Source organism: Eublepharis macularius, chromosome 18 (genome assembly GCF_028583425.1).
Source record: "Eublepharis macularius isolate TG4126 chromosome 18, MPM_Emac_v1.0, whole genome shotgun sequence".
Classification (NCBI taxonomy): Eukaryota; Metazoa; Chordata; class Lepidosauria; order Squamata; family Eublepharidae; genus Eublepharis; species Eublepharis macularius.
Window position 1 is genome coordinate 39,341,714 of NC_072807.1, and position 21,922 is coordinate 39,363,635.

The 21,922-nt window shown below is 47.9% G+C and overlaps 1 protein-coding gene across 2 annotated transcripts in view; it reads left to right on the plus strand.

The window, feature by feature from the left end:
• The window catches only part of TLN2 (talin 2), a 134,028-nt gene that overhangs the window by 27,110 nt on the left and 84,996 nt on the right, over positions 1 to 21,922 (plus strand). For both annotated transcript variants that reach the window (XM_055002171.1, XM_055002170.1), the window contains exon 2: positions 21,476 to 21,647. In XM_055002171.1, the coding sequence (XP_054858146.1) occupies positions 21,512 to 21,647 (136 nt within the window). In that variant the 5' untranslated portion in view covers positions 21,476 to 21,511. The remainder of the gene's footprint in view (positions 1 to 21,475; positions 21,648 to 21,922) is intronic.

The window sequence follows — 21,922 nt, forward strand, 5'->3', positions numbered from 1 at the left end:
CTGTGTGAGAGTTCAGAGTTGGCTGCTATGCAACCCCTTGCTGCTCTCCCAGCTGCAAAGGAGGAACCAGGTGGAGGTTTGGAGTGGAATTCTTGGAAGGCTAATTTGGCAGCAGCCTACGGCAGTGGCCTGTGGAGCAAAGGCGAGGAAGCTGCCTTGGGTGGCTCGTTTTGAACAGCGTCACGGGCAGGGAACGGATCTGAACCAAGGCGCGTGGTCCATGGGAAGTTATTTATTTTATTTACTTTATTTCTACCCCACCTTCCCCTGTCCTCCAGTTTATCCTCACAACAACCCTGTGAGGTAGAACAGGGTTCCCAGGTGTCTGCAAACTCCCAGGGATTTGACTCCTTGCACGCTGATCCACCAGTGATCAGCGGGAGGTGGCAAGCCCTCCAGAGGTCGCCCACCACTGGCAGACACCCTTGGAACATGCGCGGTGCACACGCTCCTGGGGGGGGCACAATGATGTCACTTCCAGGAGTGATGTCATCGCACCAGCTGCATGAACACGCCTGCGCTTCATTTGGGGCTGATACTGGCCCCAGATGGGCTGAATGAGCCCCGTGTGGAGCATTGGAACGCTTGTGCATCTGGCACAAATATGTCACCCTTGGAAATGGCATCATTGCACATGCGCGCTTTGTGCACCCGCGATAGGAGAGAGACTGCCAGCACGAAGTAAGTGCCAGGTTCCCCTCCTCCCACCAGGTCCCCTTCCTCTCACCAGGATAGGGGGACCCGGCAGCCCTGTAAGGTAGAGAGCAAGGGTAGTGTAGTGGTTAGAGTATCAATCACACACTCTCAGCCTAACCTACCTCACAGGGTTGTTGTGAGGATAAACTGTGGAGGAAAGGAGAGTAACGTAAGTTGCTTTGGGTCCTCGCTCGGGAGAACGGTGAGGAATAAATGGTTAGGCTGAGAGTTTATAACTGACTCAAGGTCGCCCAGCAAGCTTCCATGGCAGAATGGGAATTCAAACCAGCGTCACCCAGGCCCTGGTCCAGCAGCGTAACCAGTGCACCACACTGTCTGTTTTGTTTCATGGGTGTTTTGGAACCTGAGCTGGTGAATTCCCGATGAAACCCACAAATGGATGCGAAAGCTTTGGCTTTAGGTGGCAAACGTTATGTTTGGTGCAAGTGGAGGCTCCGGCTGAGGGTCCGTGACCCAGTTTTTCAGGAGGCGGAGGTTTTAGGGAAGAGTTTCCTTTGCCCAAGTCCCCGGAGCGATACTGCGAGTTCGTGTAGGTGAAGCTGTGCTAAATGGACCAATATACACCACTTCATATGGTCATGTCTAAACGCTTCTCCGTAAAAGAAAATTCCTCCCACTTAAAGAACTGAACGCATGTGGAAAACATTCTCCCTTAGGCTTCTCTGTCGCCTGCCGGCTCTCTGCCTGCAGGGAAGGTGTGTGGCAAGAAGACCAGGTAATTTTAAGACCCCCCCCCTGCCCAGCCTGAGAATGGGCCTCAGTGAGAACGAGGCCTTAGAGGGGGGAAGGCAGCAGCAGGGGTCTCCGTCCCGGGGCGTCCAAGCAGACGGACTGGTGGACTGCAAAAGACGTGTCCAAATGATGCATCCCTTGTTCTGGGGCCTGAAGCACAGGCCGTGTTTCACGCATTTGATGGCTAAATGAGCTGCTTACAAGTACATCAGGATTACGTCGCCTGCCAGGTGCACGACACAGGTGGAGCACCCTTCCGGAATAGCTCCGAGCAGTGGCTTATGGCTCCCCCCCCCCCAACTCGTTGCAGAGAATACAGGGATGGCCATTTTCAGTTTAGTTGAAGCTGGATATTCCCAGTGTGGGAATTTGGTTGGGGATTGTGGCTGAGCTGCTTGCTCTGTCTGTGTGTCCTGCTTTTGTGCAAGGGTCTGTAAGAAGGCTGTTTGTCTCATGATGCAAAATCAATACAGGGAACCAGAGGAAAGCCTGCCATTAGGCAAACAGAGGGTGGCGGCAGCCAGTGGGTTTGGGATGCCACCCATGTGGCCGTGGGGTCTGGTTCACAGGTCACAGCCCATTGGAACCTCTCAAGCGGAAGCCCTGCTGGAATGAAGTCAATCCCGTGAGCCAGTGGATTGTTTCCTAAATATGTGCAGACAAAGAGAAACCATTCATACATGAAAAAGTTCATCAGTCAAAGTTAGGAAAGTTAGTTCATGTCAAGATTTGGTGTTTGTTAAGGAGCTGCTGCATGTGGACAGCAAACACAGAGGTCTCTCTTTCGGCGCCTGAGAGCCAGTGTGGTGTATTGTCAGACTAGGAACAGAGAGTCTTGGGTTCGAAGCAAGCTCATGGTGTCATGTGTTCTCAGTCTAACCTACCTCTCAGGGTTGTTAAGAGGATAAAACGGAGGAGGCGGGAGCCATATGCTTCCCCCCCTGAGCTTTTTAGAGGAACGGGGTGGCATCTAAATGAGATAAACAAAACCGGGCAAGAACTTTGTTCTGAGGCAGAGAGAAAGGAACATAGTTTAGCTGCAACATGACGGTGGCTATCAAAAGAACCTGCCCTGACTTGGATCTCATCTGATCTCAGAAGCTAAGCAGGGTCGCCCTTGGTTAGTAATTGGATGGGAGGCTTCCAAGGAAGACCAGGGTTGCAGAGGCAGGCAATGGCAAAACCACCTCTGTTAGTTTCTTGCCATGAAAACCCCACCAGGGGTCTCCAAGAGACAGCTATGACTTGACGGCACCCTCCACCACCACTTCTGTATGCCGTGGACCCGGTTCAGAGATTCCTAAGTAGTGAAGGTCGTTACAGTGAAGAAGAGGGACTATGTCACTTCCTGAGGATGTGCTGTCCAGAGACTCTGTTTTCCCCCCCTCTTCTTTTTTTGTGGGGCGAGGGGGCAATCGAAACTGAAGCGGTTAGCCTGCAGGCCACCACCTAGAGCGTCCACTTCACGTCAGATGCTTGCTGATGAAGGCATGTTAACCCACCCCTTAACAGTTGGCGCTAAGTTGTTGCCCCAAGAGCAGCGCTGTCTGCAGAGATGCTTGCAAGAATGCTTGTGCGGCCCAAGGTGCTGGGAGTGAAAGGCCTCTGCTTGGTTTTCAGTGTCTCACATCGTTCCCCCGGAGCCAGTCCTGCTGCAATCTGGGGCATTTGGTTAAGCGTGCAGCGGCTGTGAAATCCCGCCTTTGGTTACTAACTTACAGCTCCGCAGGGTAGGGGAAGATGTCTCCGGGGATCCTACTCGTCATTTGTTAGCGTGTAAATATGGCCTGCAAGAAAGATGACTCATCTGGGCCACACGGTGGAAGGCTGCGTTTGGCAGGAGGAGCGGCTGTGCTGCTCCGGCTTGATCGGCTTCTGCCTTTTCCCAGAGGATTGAACTTGGCCATCTTGTAATGACAGCCGGATCTTTTCTGGCGAGCAAGGGAGAAAGCAAAAAGCAAAACAAACCCTGAATAAACAAGCAACTAAGTCTGTGTGCATTTTAGATCTATATCCTTCAAAAAAAATGTCAAAACACACTTTGTCAAATGCTAAAAGCCCCAAAAGTGGACACGGAGATATGAAAAAATGAAGTCTGCTGTACAGCTAAGAGCAGTCAGCACAAGGCGTGGGTTGGGCTGTGCCCTTTCAGACTGCAGGTGGGGGTCAGATGTTGGAATGTTCCCCCACATCAGAAACAAAACAAAAATTCCACGTGCCCAAAGCAAACATGAGAGCTGCTGTAGCATAGCGGTTGGGCTGCAGATCAGCACTCTGCTAGTTCAACTCTCATGACTGCCGTGAGCTCAGTAGGTGGCCGCTCCTCTTAGCCCAGCTCTCCAGCTGTAGTGCAAGGATAATAATAACATAGACCTTGTTCACCACTCTGAGTTGGGCACTAATCTGTCTAGAAGAGTACTATATAAGCACGCTGTTGTTGTTATGATGTTTACCTTCTCCCTGACACAATAGTGTTATCCTAGATAAAATGCTCTATACCGCTCTCCAGGTGCAATAATGCTACGCAGTTAGAGGGCATCCAGATATGGCTTCCGCTCCTTCGTCTAAGCTTTCATTTGACGGAGCTGGATTCTTACCTGGGATTTCTGGCTTACTATTTTCATATGTTGTCATTACAACGCTTTTAGTTCCATTTGGTTTTCATTGCTTATATTCCCAGTTTGTTTGCTTCTTTAATATTACATCTCAATTTTATACAAAAACAGTCATCTTCTTTAACGGTCGTGTTCCTATCAAAATTTTGTTAGCATGGCTGGAAAACAAGAACAACTGAGGTTTTGTCGTGAGTGAAGGAAAACTGCTTGCATCAAAAGAATCTGGTAGCATTCCTGTTTTGAAATCAAGTGAAGGGGATGAGGGTTGGGTCCAGAATTTTGACACATTTCTTAGCAATGTGCTGCAATATAAACCAAAACAATTTTATTTGATAGCCTCTCGAGAGAGAGCGCAAGAGCAACCTGTTCAAGCAGGACAGAATTGGCATTGTTACCTTTGGTCTCTGCTCCCAAAATCATTTGTGTGAAAGTTAATTGAGGGGCAGCGATCCCCTTTCTCTGCCTCACATTCTTGATGAGATGAATTTGGCTTCCAGAACAAATAGCTTGCAACGCAGTGGGTTGCAGTAGTTATCACAGGGCCCTGCTGAGAGGAATGTGAAGTGTTCGAGGGCCGGTTCACTCAGGGATGGCGTGGAGCCAACTGCCTCCAGGAGTGTGAAGGGCCTCTGGAATGGTGGGAGTCTTAATGCCTGTGGTGTGAGCCAGCTTTGTACACACAGCTCCCCAATTTTCGCTGTCACGTTGGGCCTTTTCTAGGGAGCTGTCTTGATTGACGACCGTGGTGTTACATGGGAGAAGGTCACGAGCTGTTTGAGCTTTCCCCACGTGTGGTACAGTAGATGGGGTTTTTATGGGCAGCTCCTTCCCCTGTCTCTGGCTCATCTGCTTGTCGGGTGTGATAGACTCCCTTGCAACACCTGTGAATTTCAGTCCAGTTTAGCAGCAATTCTTGGGCACCCAGAGCTTTTCCTGTCAGGGGAGATTGCTTGTGAAGAATCCCTTTCCTTGTTTTGAAGCAATTGTTATCAAAGTGCTTGGAATATTACAAGCCTTTGATTAGGAATTGTTCTTTTTGAAGCATTTAAAACGAGCCATCATCAAGAGCTTTGCCGCGAGCAAGGTGAGCAGAAAATATGGCAGAGTTTGCTGACGGGAGGGAGAGAGCCGTGGGAATTGGGATCGCTTAGGTGTGGCCAGACACCGCCTTGCGTCTGCAGTTGAGTTTAGAAGAAGCTGGTGGCTTGACTTGTGCGGAAAAATAGTTCCGGCATCCCATCTGCCAGCTGGTCCTAACTGGCCTGAGCACAAAATATTTGACTGCCCGAAGCAGCTGTGCACACTCCGAAAGGTGCACCCTGGCCGTCTCGGAGATATTGCAAGGGAGACCAGGACGCCTCCTCTACTCAGTGACCAGTCCAGGTGGTACGATGGCCATCTTTGGCTCAGGTGGAAGTGGTATCTCCCCTGCTCTGGACTCATTCAGTTATAGGTAATGTGTAGAGAAACTCTCCTCTCCCCATGAGGACATGGCTTTCATTGCATTCTCCTCTCTTACTGAAAGTTGAGTCAGGTGATAGCTGAATTGCCAGGGCCATTGCTATACACAGGGTCTGCAGCAGCATGTTCTGGAAATTATGTTTGTCTTCTAGTTACACCAAGGATGGTGTGAGTGTGTGTTGTGTGTGTGTGTGTTGATTGGTGTTTACGGCTTTACCACCCTTCCAAGCTGTATAGTTTTGCCTAAGAAGAGGCTGTAATTATCTCTGCTGGTGTAATCCTCTGCCAGGATTCAGCGCTCTGTCTTGCCCGTCTCGTGACATGAAAACTTCTTCGTTTGCTAGCTCAGTTGGAGAAGAAAGGCACCATTTTAATTAAAAAAAAATCGGTGACCCCCAGTTTATCATGGAACACAAGAGCCAGAGGGAAATAGAAGGGGGGGCTTCATGAAAACAGATCCAATCCATCCTTTGCAGTTCATTTCTGGTTTGTTTGGTAGCAGCTACTGAGAATTCCTTTCTTGATTTTTGAAAATACAGATGGAGGTTTTTCATCACCTTGAATATTGTACCGTGAAACTTGGGCCTAGTTCACATAGGGCAGGATAATGAGGTGGTAAAATAGACTTTGGATTGAGAGTGGAAGATCACGGCGTGCTCCATTGCTCCCTGCGAGTAGGAAACGAGCAGAACAAGAAAACAGGAGGGGAAGAAGGTTTCTTCCTGATGCTATAGATCACTCCTTGTTGGGAGTTTTTAACATGAAAGATATTGCAAAGTGTCATTCTCCCCTTGCAGTTCCAATGGTGCAGTCCATTCGATCACTTAATTCCATAGCATGTATGAACCAGGCCTTAGCATGGTCGCCTGTGATATTGAGCATGGCATGTAATGGTCCCACCTGTTGTTTTTAAAGAAAGCATGAATTCCCGGGCTTAAAAATAGTTCTGGCTGTATAAAAGACCTTAGTGTGTTCAAAGAAGCACTCCCCTCCCCTGGATATGTTGTTTCCTTGAAGCTGGGGCCGTTTCACGTGAACTGCCTGAGCAGCTGGTTTTCTGCCCTTCCTATTGATCCTCTCTGAAGCCCTGGAGTGACGAGATGGCTGCTGCGCATTAGCTAAGAGGCAGGCAGTTTGATGTTCAGGTTTATGGCAAGGCCTGCAACAGATCTTCTTGAAGGAAGACCACTTTTATAGACAGGAATTCTAAATGAACTCCGCTGGATCAATTTTGAGGAGGAACGGCCTTTTTCTGGCTTACTGGGAAGGCTAAACATTCCCAAGACGAGCGCGAGCATAATTCGTGCGGCTGCCCTTTTGTGTTCTCCTTCTGCGAGCATTTATTGTGCTGCCTTTTTACAATTTGAAGAGCCAGCCCAACATATTGCGGCGCCTGAAGTGAGCATCCGGATGGCACTTCCTCTGACCCTTCTGGTTAGTGGTGGGTGGGTAGGTTAGCAATCACTGGGAAGTGCTTCTGTGCTCCTAAGTGATTTCCTCTTTCTTTAGGTGGGGCTCGTAACCCAGGGACTTCCACAAGGTTCAAACCTGTCCATCTTCCACTCGGCCAACTCACGACGCACCTGAAACCGCTTTCTTCCCTGCCTCTTCCCCCTGTTTCCGCCTGGGAGTTGGTGTAGCTTTGGCGTCCTTCCTTTTTTGGTACCCTTCCCTCTGTGCTCTTTAAAAGCAGTGCAACAAGTCTCAGGTGTCTTAAAGAGCATCCTCCCAAACTCTCACAGGATTCCTCTTTCTTGTGCGAGTTTAAGCATACACCGTTAAGGGGTGGAAAGGACAGTAGGCCCCCATTTCTCCCATGTAGGGCTTTTCTGTTACCGGAGAATAAAGCGCTTTGGAAGAACTGTAGGACTAGCAATCGAGAGAAAGATGGGTGTGTATATTGAGCATTTTTTAAACCAGGTTATTCCAGTTTAGGGTTAACAGTGGTTAATGGGAAGTACTCATGAAATGCAACATGTCCTTTTTTTTGAAAGAGCCGTAAGCTAAATACAAGGATCAGAGGCACATATCGTTTTCTATGTTGGATGCTTCAAAAGGGAAGAGATTAGATATTCCACTATATGGTGGACCTTCCCAGTTGCAAAGACATTTATTTGGGAGCAAGGACAGTTAGAGAACTGAAATATTTGCTGGGTTAAAATTTCCTTTGGCGCCACCAATACTTTCTTTATCTTATACAATGGAGAAGCAGTTTAATGATCGGGAACAAATCTCTGATCGGATTCCTGCTGGCACCATAAGCAGTGCATAATACGGGAGAGTATTCGGAATTGGAAAATAAATAGTGCAAATGTGCCATCCTGTCAAAATTGACTGATTACGTTGGGGCGAAAGAAGGAAGCCAGAGATGTAATAATGCCTTCATTTAGAGTTGGATTTTTTTGAGTAATTACTGACAGAATAAAGCATGTACTTCTGCAACTATGATCCATGTGCTAATTTATTGTAACAAATGTATGGTTGCATATGCAGAAGTGTACAATGAATTTTTTTTTTAAAAAAAATCCCATGCAGCATACATGAAAATCAAATTACAAGCAAGCATTTAGGCATAAATTATTAAAAGTTCCAAGCAGAATACGCAATGGCAGCTGCAACGTTTTCTAACTGGGGAAGGTTATTGTGGTGGTTGAGTAGTTTAGTGCAGTCATTTAACTGTAAAGATGCGTTAATGGTGAATATTCTCTGAAAGCTGCATTGTGCGATTCGCCGTTGTCCTGCCGTCATGTGTCAGAATACATTAAACACAAGAACTGGAGACGGCCGACAAACGAGTGTAAAGAATGCTGCAGATCAAGTTGAAGAGCATGGCTGTTCCAAGTTGATTCTTTACTGGTGCAAGCGTGGGGAGGGATGACCCGTCCCTGGTCTTCCTCTAGACCCCAAAGGTCATCTAGTCTAGCATCCTGCACATCACAGGAAATTGATAGCTATCTCCCCCCTTCATCTCCCTCAGTGACCCCTGCTCTATGCCCAGAGGAAACACAAAACCCTCCAGGATCCTTGGCCCATCTAGCCTGGAGGAAAATTCCTTCCTGACCCCAAAGTGGCGATTGGCTCTGCCCTGGTCACAAGAGCCAAGCGCTGGTTCATCCCTTCTTGCCGTCTCTCTCTCCCGATCTTCCTAAACTCATACCAAGCCATAGAATCGGCATAGCTGTCAAGTGGCCGTCTAGTTTCTTCTTAAATATCTCCAAGGAAAGAGAGCCCACCACCTCCCGAGGAAGCCTCTTCCACTGAGGATCCACTCTAACCATCTGGAAGTTCTTGCTAATGTTTAGCCGAAAACTCTCTTGATTTAATTTCAACCCGTTGTTTCTGTCCCGACTCCCGACCCTGTGGAGCAAGAGAAAACAACTGCATTGTCTATGTGGTTGTGGTGGTGGAGAGCACCCTCATGTCATAGCTGCCTTTGGGAGGAGGCTATCAGAGGTGGTGTGCCTTTGCCTGCCTCTGCAACCCTGGTCTTCGTTGGAGGTCTTCCATCCAATTAATAACCAAGGCCGACCTTGCTTAGCTTCTGAGATCTGATGAGATCAGACTCACCTGGACTGTTCAGGTCAGGGCATTGTCTGTGTGACAGCTGTTCAGATATTTGAAGAGGGCTATCATATCACCTCTCAGTTGCCTCCCCTCCAGGCGAAGCATGCCCAGCTCCTTCAACCTTTCCTCAAAGGACTTGGTTTCCAGACCCCTCACCATCTTCCTTGTCCTCCTTTGGACACGCTCCAGCTTGCCAGCATCCCTCTTAAATTGGGGTGCCCAAAACTGAACACAGTACTCCAAGCGAGGTCTAGCCAGAGCAGAGTAGAGTGATGCCATCACTTGCATGATCTGGACACCATACTTCTGTTGATACGGTCTAAAATTGCATTTGCCTTTTTAGCTACCACATCACGTGCTGATTCATGTTCAGTGTATGATCTACTAAGACCCCTAGATCCTTTTCACAGGTACTACTACCAAGACAAGTCTCCCCTAGCCTACAAGTAGGCCTTTGATTTTTCCTACCTAAATGCAGAACTTTACATTTATCTCTGTTGAATTTCATTTTGTTAATTTTTAGTCCACTTTTCCAGCCTGTTGAGATCATCCTGAATCTTGCTTCTGCCTTCTACTGTTTTTGCTACCCCTCCTAATTTAGTATCATCTGCACGTTTAATGGGCAGAGGAAGTAATGTGTGAACCGACAGTCATTCCTCATTGATGCAGAATTCATCCCATGAAGACTCTTGATGATCGTGGGGTGCAGACTAGATGATTTGCTCCCAGGGAGCAGCAGTGCCAGAGGTCTGGCTTCTTCCATGGGGGCTTGGAGCCGTTTCTCACAGTGTAGGTGAGAACTGCGCAGCGTCTGGGTTTTGTTGGTATAGTCGGTCGTGCGTTTCCTTGGAGTGTGGGACGGAGCCTGTGAGGAAGTCGGGCGTTCATCACATGTCCCCCGATCCAGCTCTGTCCTTGGAGCAACCAGTCCAGGAATTCTCCTTCCACCATCAAGCCAGAATGGGCCAGATGTTCCCTGACTTTTGTTAAAGCTTGCAGTCAGGCTTGAGTAGCAAGGGGACCGGTTCTCAGTCCACCCTTTTCTCTCTGTCTTGTCTTACTGTCAGCTGTGTAGGAACAGGATTTGACCTAAGGGTTTTACTCTGCCCGTGGCCTCCTTCTGGGCGTTGTAGGCTATCCATTGGCTCACGTGGAAACCTCTTCAAGGAATGGCTTCTGTTGCCTGAAAAAGAGAGCAATCGAACCATGGATTCCTAGAGGGGTGAAGATCAGGACGGGGGAGGCAATGAGTTCCATGGCGAATGGTGGGAGGATTTGATCAACATGTTCAGGCTGGAGGCTTAAAGTGAGTAGCTGTTTCCTTTTCGATGATAGAACATTAATTTCTCTCTGTGTTAATAGCACCCTTCCCACAAAAACTCTTAACAGTTGCTGGGTTTCAAGGTCATTGTCCTCGGTCCCTAAAACAGCCAACTTGTCCTTCTGTTTACTGTGTCGGATTTCTAGGCGAATCGGTTTGAAATCCTGCCTCTCTCAGCTTTCTGGTGCTCACTTCCTGCCAGGCTAAGCAAAATATTTCTCTGGCTTTCAATTTCATTTCCTTCTTGACTTCACTGTTAATTGTTCCAGTTGACTCAGAGTCTCTGGGGTCACTTGAGATGCCACTTCATAATGTGGGCAGCGATTGCTCCACTCGGATGTCACCTTTTTGTGAAGTCGGCCTCAGAGCTTTCCAATCCCCTGGGTTTTATTGGATACATAGAGACTGGGGGGCCCTTCCTGCCCCCGAAATCCACTGTTTGAGGCTGAGTTTTGCAGATCTACATCTTCCATGTTGCCTCTGTGATCAAAGCAGATGGTTCCTACAGAGAAGGTGAGAGAGAATTTGGATCTGCTCATATTGTCAGAACTTCCTGTCGCTTTGAAGAGGGTAGATTCATTTGTGACCAAGAGCCGGTGTGTTGGAGTGGCGAGCCGTGCCGTTATCCTGGACGCCTGCGTTCAGAGCCCCGCTCTGCTATGAAGTTCAGTTTTCCCCTATTTTCAGACAAAATGTTATTAAGACAGGACTTGGCAGTTTCATGGGAAAATAAGACAAATATGTATAATCTCCTTGAATGTCAAATTGCCTGTCATCATTAATAACAGCCTGATACAGACTGCCAGTTTAACTAAGCAAGAGCCTGAAAAATTTATTATTCGGTCTGTTCCAGTTCTGTTTGCACCATGGTAAGTGGACAATTTAAATCTCAGTGGCTACCATTTAGAGTTAATCAGTGCTTCTTCGGAGGGACCAAGTCGGGTGTTTACATCGCCAACCAAAAATAAAGGATTGTTGGGAAAGAAAAAATAAATAAAGAGTATTCAGTGTAAGTGCCTATACTGAAACCCATTTTGCATTGGGATCCGTAGGGCAGCTTCCGACAAACCATAAAAACATGATGAATTAAGGGAGAAAAACGGGAGGGTAACACTAAATAGTAAGTTAGCAGGGAATCAGCCATAAAATTGCAGGATTGGTCGAATCAGTTTAAACCAATCAAATCCGCCCCTGCGAGCCAAAAACTCCCATCCAACGCCCTAGCCCCCGAAGTTGTTTTAAAAGCATTGCTTTTAGCCAGCGGAGGACGCTGGTGTATGGGCTTCATTTGGAAATGCATTTCATAGCCACAGTACTGCAAAGAAGCCTCCTCTCTTGTGGCTGTCCATGTCTGCCACTGAGGATTTTGCATTTCCTTGCGTTGAAGAAGAGCCCCACGTGCTCTCCTGCATGTCTGCTAACTTCTCTCTCTTTTTTGAAATTTTGCGAAGAGCTCCCACTCAAGAAAACACACCCCAAACATTACTGGATTTGTTTTGTTGTTTGAAAGAAAACCCTGAAGATGCTGGAATGTCATGCATTCCAGCTTTCTCTCTCTCTCTCACACACCCTTAAAGCAAATAAAAGCCAAGGAGTTTCTGTTTTTCTCTCGATAGGGTGTAGTAACACTTTCTGTGTTTGCATCTTAAATTCCAACAGAAAAATAAAACAAACGGCTTCAAGGAACATCTCCACACGATCGTCCAGGGAATTGGTGAGCTATGCAACGTTCTGCATTATAGGCCACCAGGTTGATGGGAAATGTTGCGTTTGGTTAACTCGAATGGCTTGTTCAGCCAGTAAACGCCATGAAAAATCAGGGACCCTAGGTGTAGCCTTCCCACACCAGATGTGGCCTCTTGCCAAAATTGCAAGAGAGGGCCAGATGAGCGCAGAGGGGTAGCCTCTTCAAGGTGGTTCTTGGATGGTTAAAAAGCAGTTTCCTTTCTTAGCCCATAATTAATGGGATTTGCCAGCCACTCAAGAGTGTATTTCACAGAAGACTTAACATTTGTAGTACCCTGAATAGGCACACACACCCCTTGCCTCCACCTATGTTGCTGAAATGGAGTATCTGATTCAGACGCCTCTGTGGAAACCCATGTGTGTGAACCTAGGTTGTCCAGTCCTGTTACAGAAATATTCTTGTGCTACCTGATTCGTTTGCACGTTTTCTGTCCCAGGACTTCACCTTCCAGCCTGATTTAAGAAGTTAATTAATACCTTGGTTTCACTAGAGCACTTTGCCGAGGCTCCTTTATCCTGTAGCCCAACAGGGTAACCTCTTTGAAATATTGCGCAGCCTGGAACAGTTGGACTGCAAATACACCTTAAATGCGCCAGCATGCATTTTTTAAAGGATCTGTCATCCTTCCATGGCACGCTCTGTCTCTTGCACACTCTCTTTCTCTGTGCATCTAAAGAAGCAGCATAAAATATTTACTCCCTCTATCGATTTTAATGTTGTCACTTCCTTTTCAGGGTAATCAAAGTGGCAGGGATTTTAATCATAGTTTTCAATGCAGCTGGCTTCATTTTATGGCAGAAATAACATCCCCTTTTAAATGGTGCATGATGGGTTTTTTTTCTCTCCTCCTCCTATAACCAAAGAGAAATAAAAATAATTATTGGACATGACTGAAGAACAAATCCGGGGGTGGGGGGGCAGGTTCTGGAAGGGGCGAGTATGTCGTCTCTGTGCCCTGTTTGTAAGTTTCCCGCTGTTGGAAACAAGATGCAGGGGTCCTTTGGAAGTCATCTAGCAGGGATCGTCTTCATTTTCATGTCAGGGTACAGCAATCCAGTCATCATGAGCTACTAAGAAGTTGGGCGGGGGGACACACCTGTGTTGCCAAAGAGGGCTGGAGGGTGGTTCCTCTGCCTGTGTCCTAGTTGTGCCATTCCTATGGGGGATGTAGCCACCCTCTCCTCATAGAGCCCCCACCCATCAGAAGCTGTTGGCTCAAAGTAACCTCAAGTCCTAACACTTTTCAATGCAAGTGTTGCCTGGAACAAACCTGTGGGGGAAGAAGAGAGAATGAGAACACCTTGAGAGTCCTAGAAGGGACTCTAGTACATAGTCTTTACCACACTGACTTTTTAACCCACTTCCCATTTAATTGACAGTCCTGTTTTTCTGCTTAGCTGGGGGAGTCCCCAAGTAGATCGAACCTGTTCCCCTGTCTTTGGAGGTACCACTATTTCGTTATCCACATTGGGGCCAGCCCATTCACTACTTGATAAAGTATTGCCTGCTTGCTTGCATAACTTAAAATGCATGTTGATTCACATGCTTATTCCAAGAGAAGAATTCAAGTCTATATTAATATGCCAAGCTTGGCAGGATTCAAGCTTGTTGGCCTTTCTAGTGACTGTGTGCGAGATCGTGGAAACACTGTGCTGGCGGAGGCGCACGGGGCTGTTCCGAGTACAGTTTTTTCATCACGTCTGCTCTGCTCGCACACTGACAGGAGTTTGGATGCATCTGGAGCTGCTTGGCGTCCCTTGAATTCTTGGTCCATTGCCAGGGCATGAAAGCTCAACAGCTATGCCATCACGGGAAAAGCTTTGCACTGCGGTGCCAGGATAACATACCGTTCAGGGCGATGGTGCTGCAAAGGAGAAATTCCAGCTCAGCTGTAGAGGAGGGCCTTGTGTGAAGCAGCGCTGCCATTTCTCTGCCTCAGCTATAATAATGACAGCTGCACTTATATACTTATATAATTGCATCACTGGACTGTCCCATGTCAACACTGATCTCTCCTCCATGGATTCTCTTCTCGTACCTGCGAGAGTCACAGGTCTAGGGCTTACCCCCTTTCCGTCAGGTGCACACTGTCTCGTCCACTCTCGTCCACTTGGAATGGCAGCTGCTCTTTGTGGTCTTTGCTCTTTCCTAACGCTGAACCTGGGACCTCCAGATGGTTCAAGACTTGTGCTGCAGCACTGAGCCATGCCGTGCCCCCCCTGCCCCCCCCCATGCCCACTGATTCAGATTAGCAAGTTGTACAGAAACAAAGAGGATAAACTATTCCAAAAACGGACAGCTCTTCTCTTAGGCTTTTTGGAAATGTGCTTCCAGGTTTAAAACAGAGGAGTGTGTGCTTCAGATACCAGGATTTGGACCACTGCATTGCAATTAAATGGCTTGGATTTTCAAGGTTGTGGAAGCCTATGGAGTCTGGCTGCAGGTGTGTGATCCACATGTGATGTGTGGTGATGTGGATCTCTACCAGAGGTTTAGCTTTGCTTTCGGTCTCCTCCCCTTGCTTGTTGTATGCAGGCTTTGTTTTATTCAGAGTAGAGAGGCTGTAGAATCTGGGGTGGCATTCCCTTCAGCACAAATGCTGCAATTTCTGCCTTATAGGAACTTTTACAAGTGAGGCTTTGCATATGGAGATGTCTGATTCTTGGCAAAGATCCGTGACTTTCACACAGGGCACTGTTTGGAATTTGAAGTTAAATGGGGATCCTGGCTGGAGAATTCTTGTTGGACTTAAATTGGTAGAGATGTTAGAATCATAGAATCTTAGGGTTGGAAGGGACCTTTAGAGTCTTCTAGTCCAGCCCTCTGCACTATGCAGGAAATTCACGCGTGCACACACAGTGACCCCTGCTCCATGCCCAGAAGATGGCAAAACACCATCAGAGTCCCCAGCCAAACTGGCCTGGGGAAAATTGCTACCTGACCCCAAAGTGGCGATCGGCCTTCCCCTGGGCGTGTAAGAAGGAGCCACGAGAACTAAGCACTGGTGTACCCTTTCCTGCCCAACCTCTCACGATCTGCCCAGGTTCTTTCTTACTGAAGTGTAAATATATAGAGTGCTCCAGTTGCTCCAATAGTAGTGGCTGGAACAACTTTGTGACATATCTACAGTGTGAGTAAATTTCATATTTTTGCACAAGACGTGTTTAACATTCTTTCATAGTGATTAGTTAGTTGGTAACGGTTACTTTGGTGTTTTGCAAGTATATACCGTTACTCTCTCTTTTGTATGTTGGGGAAAATTGCTACCTGACCCCAAAGTGGCGATCGGCCTTCCCCTGGGCGTGTAAGAAGGAGCCACGAGAACTAAGCACTGGTGTACCCTTTCCTGCCCAACCTCTCACGATCTGCCCAGGTTCACAGAATCTGCATTGCTGTCAGATGGCCATCTAGCCTCTGCTTAAAAACCTCCAGAGAAGGAGAGCCCACCTTCTGGCTGAACTCTAGCCATCTACTGAAAAAAGCAATGAAGCTGTTAAAATGTGTCTGTGGAAGTGATGTGACTTCCAAAAATTCTGCGTCACCCCCCAGCGCCCCATTTTGAATATGTTTGTAGTTATTCTTCTCCGTACGCTATCAGCCTGTGCGGGTCAGCCCGTTGCCTGCTTGCGAGAGCTCAAAGTAGACGGTCAGCTACCCAGAATGGCAGGAGTGGAGGAAATGCTCTTAACTCTAAATTAAGGAATTCAGAGATTTCAATCAGAATTTCTTTTTTCCGCTCTGAGAGTTTGAAAATGAGTTTTCAGTTATTTCCCCGCCCCTGCAAAACGGTGCCAAGTGCTGAGAAGTTAGTGGTGGTCCTCGGCTGGTCTGCAGTCTTCAGTTCAGCGTGGCTTGCCTCCAAATAAACCTGGGCGGGTCCGTCCTGCTGTTACCTTTGACTCTGGTGGCACCTTGCTCCGTGGCGCAAGGACTGGATGTTACCTTTGTTGCTCTTCGGGATGGGTGTTGCTTTTGCTTGCCTTCACCCATGGAGTGTTTGAGATTCTTGATGTACATGCGCATAATGTGGGGAACAGATGCCAAGTTGCGGGCTTGATAACCTTAATCACTCTTGATGCTTTATGACTCTCTCAAAGAATCCTAAGGGAAAGGAAGCTGCAAACAAGAGCTGGGTTTTTTCCTTCTGTAAAGGCAGATTGCGCTCTTTGCTCCCCGGGAGAGTTTTGCCGAAGTGATTGCTTGATGTTGTGGCTTATTAGTGTGCTTAGATGAGCAAAGCTATCCAAGGCTGATCAGTTTGGGCAGGGAGCTGTGCTGCAGATGGAAATCTGAATTAAAAAAGGTTTGGGTGTTTTTCTTCCACGTTTGCACCCTGCCTTTCCTCCAGAGACTCCCAAGCGTTACAAAGTGGACTATCCTTGTAGCTGAGGCTGCACCCAGTGCCCACCCCGCAATAGGGCCAGGTCAGGCCATTTAGCTGCTCCACCCTTCCATGTCACCTTGGCAAAGTGCAGGGCAGTGACAGCCCCGGGGTGCGTGTTTAGCGCGACTTATTGTTGAGCTGGTTGCGCATGGAACGGCAGCCGACGATGACAGAATTGTGAGTAGGAATTGTGACAAGATGCAGAATACAATAATGAATTGTCTGACAGATCTTCAGTTCCGGCTAGAATTTCAGTATTTTTGCATTACGCATTCTATCGAGTGTCACTATGTCATGGCCGTTTTGGTAAGAGTGATACAGTCTCTGTGCATTGAACTGGACTTTCTTTTGGAACAACCTATATTGCATCATCTTTATAAAACTGGGACGGGTCTATCCGCAGATCTTTCTAGGGAGCTGCTGCCGGTCAGGTTAGGCAATGCTCAGCTCGATTGGCAAGTAGCCGGACTCAGCTGGAAGCCTCCTACCGTCCTGCGTTCCCTTGGACACTCTTGAGACAAACAGGAACTGTGCGAGTTACAGTGTCTTGTACACAGTGGCCTGATCCTGTGCACCCCATTGCACAAACAGCGGCACCGTCCTTTGGAACCATGGAGCCTTCCGGCATCTACAGATGGCTCTGTGTGCCTGAAGAACATGCCACCATTAGCAGGACAAATCCAAAGGATCCTACCCTGTGTTAGTCAGTGGAGGAGGATTTTCTACCTCAAGCGCTAAAATTTATCAAAGTACCCGAGCTTGGGGTGGGCATCTTGTTTTATGGTATTGACAAAGACACAGTTGTGATCTTGGCTCTTGTGTCGCTGTGTGCTGTGTGTCTGATTTTTGTCTGTGGGAAGGATGGAGAGGCTTCCTAACTGGGCCGGGCCTCTGTTAGGGAAACACAGAGTACAGCATATCCTGTTTTATGCAGGAGTTAACCAAGTTACATAGAATCATAGGGTTGGGGCTCTAGGGTCATCTAGTCCAACCCCCTGAACAATGCAGGAGCTGAACAACTATCTCCCCTCCCCACACCCCCAGTGACCCCTGCTCCATGCCCAGAAGATGGCAGAACACTGCCAGGATCCCTGGCCAAACTGGCTTGGGGAAAATTGCTATCTGACCCCAAAGTGGTGATCAGCATTACCCTGGGCGTGTAAGAAGAGGCCATGAGAACTAAGCACTGATGCAACCCTTCCTGCCCTCCCTCTCAGGATCTGCCTGGGTTCACATGTCCCCTTCCTATGCATAGGTCCTTCTCTCTCTGTCAGATGCTTTACTGTTGGTTTTTAGGACCTTAAGTAGCATTTACTCAGGCAAGGCCTCTTTTCTTTGCATGAGAAAATGGTTGCAACGGTGAAAGTAATACTATTTAAAAGAACAATTAGATATGTATCACAAGTTCAAAGCGCTTTTATGTATCTTGCCTCTGAAAACTCTACAACAGTTGCGTAAGATAGGCCAGTATAATCCATGTGTTACAGTTAGACAGCTAAAAGTAGATCCTTCAACTAAATTTTTGGAACTGTGTGGTAGTGCCTATAATAGCAGAGTGTGTTACCATAGGCGAGCGATTGTGCAGGGAGAGAAGTTTTGGTGATAAACACAAGCAGTGAACTATAACTGAGTGATTGCGTTGCTCAAGTGATTAAAAGGAAAGTGGTTAATCAGCAAAAATATTCCCTCCCTTTGTTGATGGCCCTGATTTGTAGCCACCGCCAGAATGAAAACACGCCTTGAACTTTGCTCCATTTACATGGTCAGCAACGAGATTCCTTTTGGTGCTGCAAATTCCTGACTCATAGGAAGAGGAAGGAAGGGACCTCCTCGTTTCCTGAGGGGCTTCCTTTCCAAACACGCTGGAGAGGCGTTTCCGAGAAGGCGCGCTTGGCTTCTTCTCTTGCCAGCATTCCCACATGTTTGGACGTCACTTTTGGAGGACCTGGATATTTAGCAGAAATTGAGTGCATTGGGCTGGAATCGATTTCACTTGGAAGTATCCACGGTATTTAAAGAGGAAGAAAGGTACTGCAGGCCCTGCTACATAAATTGAGAGCTTTTCAGCACGTAGGATAACGGTGGTCGTGGTTCGATTGATACGAATCTTCACAGGTCTTTTCTCTGGTCAGCCCTATGTTGGCACAGCATGGCACTGCCTTGGCAGAAACCCATCCTGGGTGAATAATATGGGATTCCTCATATCTGGGAAGATAAGATGGGATTCCCTTCCCCTTTAGAGTGGGCAGCCCCACTCGATCATTTTCCTAGGAATCTGTAATGCGTTCTTCTTCCCCCAGCCTGTACTTGGGCCCAAAATAGAAGCAGCCACAGGGGAAGGGAATCTTGCTATCCGCCCACATTTTCATCTCATCCTTCCCTTCCATTTCCTACGAGAAACTCTTCTCTGGCAGGAGTCTTGTGGTGGGCAGCTGGGAGCTTACATGAAGGGGAGGGGATTCCTGTGTCATCTTCCTCACACCCCTGCAAGGGGGGATAGGCTGAAAGAGGTGGCTCTGTTATATACCCGTGTTCAGGCACAGCTGTGTCCGTTTTAGCCTTGTAATAGACAGATGCCTGAGTCCCTTTGGGTTCTCCTTAAATCGACCACGAGGGCTCAAGCCTCGCCGATCCAACTCTTCGCTGTGTCTGTCCATTACACCACATGACGCTCCTTGGCAAAGGGTAATCAGGTCTCGGTTAAACCTTAACGAGATTATTGATGAGCCTCCTAGAAGTATGTAAATATATTCTGAACGCATGGTGCAACTGATCCTCCGTAAGAGCACAATTTAATTATGCATCGCGTGAAGAATTTTCCCTGGTCTCTTCTGCATCTGCCGCTAATCAATTTCATTGGGCAATCCCCCCCCGCCCCACTTCTAGTCATGTATAAGAGGCTGTAGAAAAGTCTCCCCCCCCCTTCTGCTTTCTCCACACCATGCCTAATTTTATTAAGTGATCAGCCCTTTCTGGCCGCCTTGTGTAGGCGGCGGGGCTGTTTCGTCCTCGGGACGGATAATTCTGCGCATTAATAGGAAAGAGTGCTTCTGAGAGTGTTGCTCGTCCCTCTGCCTTGGGTGCTTGTCCCTGGAACCAAGTTTCGTTCTAAGAAGTAACGCCTGCCGTTTTGCCAGCTGTTGGAAATTATGAAGCAAAACTCCCCCCCCCCCAAAAGAGAGAAAACTTGCAAACAAGGAGTTGGCTGTTTTGGCATGGTGTCTAAGTAGCAAAATGACCTTGGGGCTCAGCCAGCTGTTTTTCAAGGTTTTGGAGGCTGTTGGTTTTTGGTGTAGGCGAGGTGTTAACGTTTCTCTTATACCCAATTCTGGAGAGCAGTCTCATTTTTGCACTGTTTATTCCCAAGAGGCTGGCTGGGTAGGTTGCAGGATGCAGTGAGGAAGGTTGCCAGCTGGCCCAGGCTGCCAGCCGAGATCTTTCTTTTCATCTAACGGAGGAAAAAGGAGAGAGGCCTTTTTAAACTGTTCGGTGCCTTTGAGGACAAATGAATGTGCTGTGCTGTATACCTTTAAGACCTTTGCAGCACTAGGCTTGCAGCCAATTTTAACTTTAATTTTCAGCTTTTCTGTGTGGCCGTTTTCACATGCGCGCATAACCTCATGGCATGAAGCGTCTTCCTAGTGCAATTTCCTGGCACGAACCCCTTTAATGGCACAATTATGTCAGAAAACACGCCATTAAATGGGATCGTGCTGGGAAATAGCGCTAGGAAGACACTTCATGCCATGAGTTTCGCGCGATCTTTGGGCATGTGAAAACGCCCTGCTTCACAAGCGACTTCCCTAGACACTGTAGCTCACTTTAGCTGCTGTTTTTGGCTTCTGATTCCTCTTCGGAGAGGAAAATATTAACACTTTCTCTCGCTCTGCTGCTTGGCTTCATCTCTTGGTGCCACTGAGCTTCACTTGCCCTGGGCTGTGCTCGGCCCCGGGATGGAGCTTGATCATTGCCAGGTTGCACCTTCCACCAGTGACTATTCCTGAAATGAGTCAGGTGTGGATGACAACATGGGCTTTGCTGTGCCTCACCTGCTTCAACCACTGGAGGTGGGAAGGGCAGAGGAAGGGCCTGATCCTTGTCAAAGGGGCACAACAGGCTCCAAGGCCTCCAGAGCTTTTCTGATGACATCTTACTTATTTTATTTGCTTCATTTATACCCCACTTTTCCCCCAATGGGGACCCCCCAAAGCTTGCAACCTTCTTCCCTCCATCTTTTCCTTGCGCCAACCCTGTGCACTACGTTAGGCTGAGAGTGCGTGACTGGCCCACGGTCACCCAGCAAGCTTCCGTGGCAGAGTAGTAGGGTTGCGGGCAACTGGCAAGAGCATAGAGGGCACAGGAATGGGGGCAATAATGCCACGCTGGTGGTGCAGCATCACTTCTCGTCAATACCAGAAGTGATGTCATGTTGCTGGTGTGATGCCAAGGCAACACTCTAGGATTTGGGCAAAATTCTGTGGTAAGATGAAAGAAACCCTCACCGAATCCATTGAGTCAGTTCTGTAATCGATCTGGATCCTCCCCATTAATATTGGGCATAGAACTTTAATTTTTTTTTTAGCATGGCCTATAGATAGCCTTGCTAGTATATCGGTACTGTATATGTACAGGCTCAGGGGAAATGCTGGATTTCCCCCCACCCCCCTAAGTTGTTTAAAAACATTTTCCAGCGGAACAACTGGAAATTTCGAGGAACATTGGAAAAGAAAAAAGCTGCTGTGGAATATTTCAGTCCCCCACCCTGGCAGCTTCACATTTTCTAGAAATTTATTTGTAGGACCAAGAATACTCCATTAAGATTGTGCCGGCAGGCCCCAGATGCCGCCGTAGTAGAATCCGTGAGTTTAATTTTCTTGTGATTTCAAAAGGGAGGCCGTATTCTTTGAAATAATAGTCTTTTCTTTCCCCTTAAGGTAACGTAAAAAGAAGCTTGCAAAGGATCCGTCAAGATGGTTGCTTTATCGTTAAAGATCTGCGTCCGCCAGTGCAATGTGGTCAAGACCATGCAGTTTGAGCCCTCCACGGCAGTGTATGACGCGTGTCGGGTCATACGCGAGCGGGTGCCGGAGGCGCAGACGGGACAAGGTCAGTTTTCGTAACGTCTCGCGGTTTGGAGGCTTCCTTCCTCGAGCTGTGCTCTGGAGCCCAGTTGCTGGCTCTTTCACGCGCCAACACAAGCGAGCCACGGAGTCCAGGAGCAGAGCGGTGGCTCTTGGAGGATTGGCTCCTGGCAATGAAGCCATGCTTGTCGTGGGCCCTCAAGTGGAAGAACCGACTGTGCCGCTGCCGCCTGTTGGTGGTGGGTTCCAGTTCTGGCTACTCGTTTGCATTAAGAACTACAGGGTTGAAATCTGCTTTCC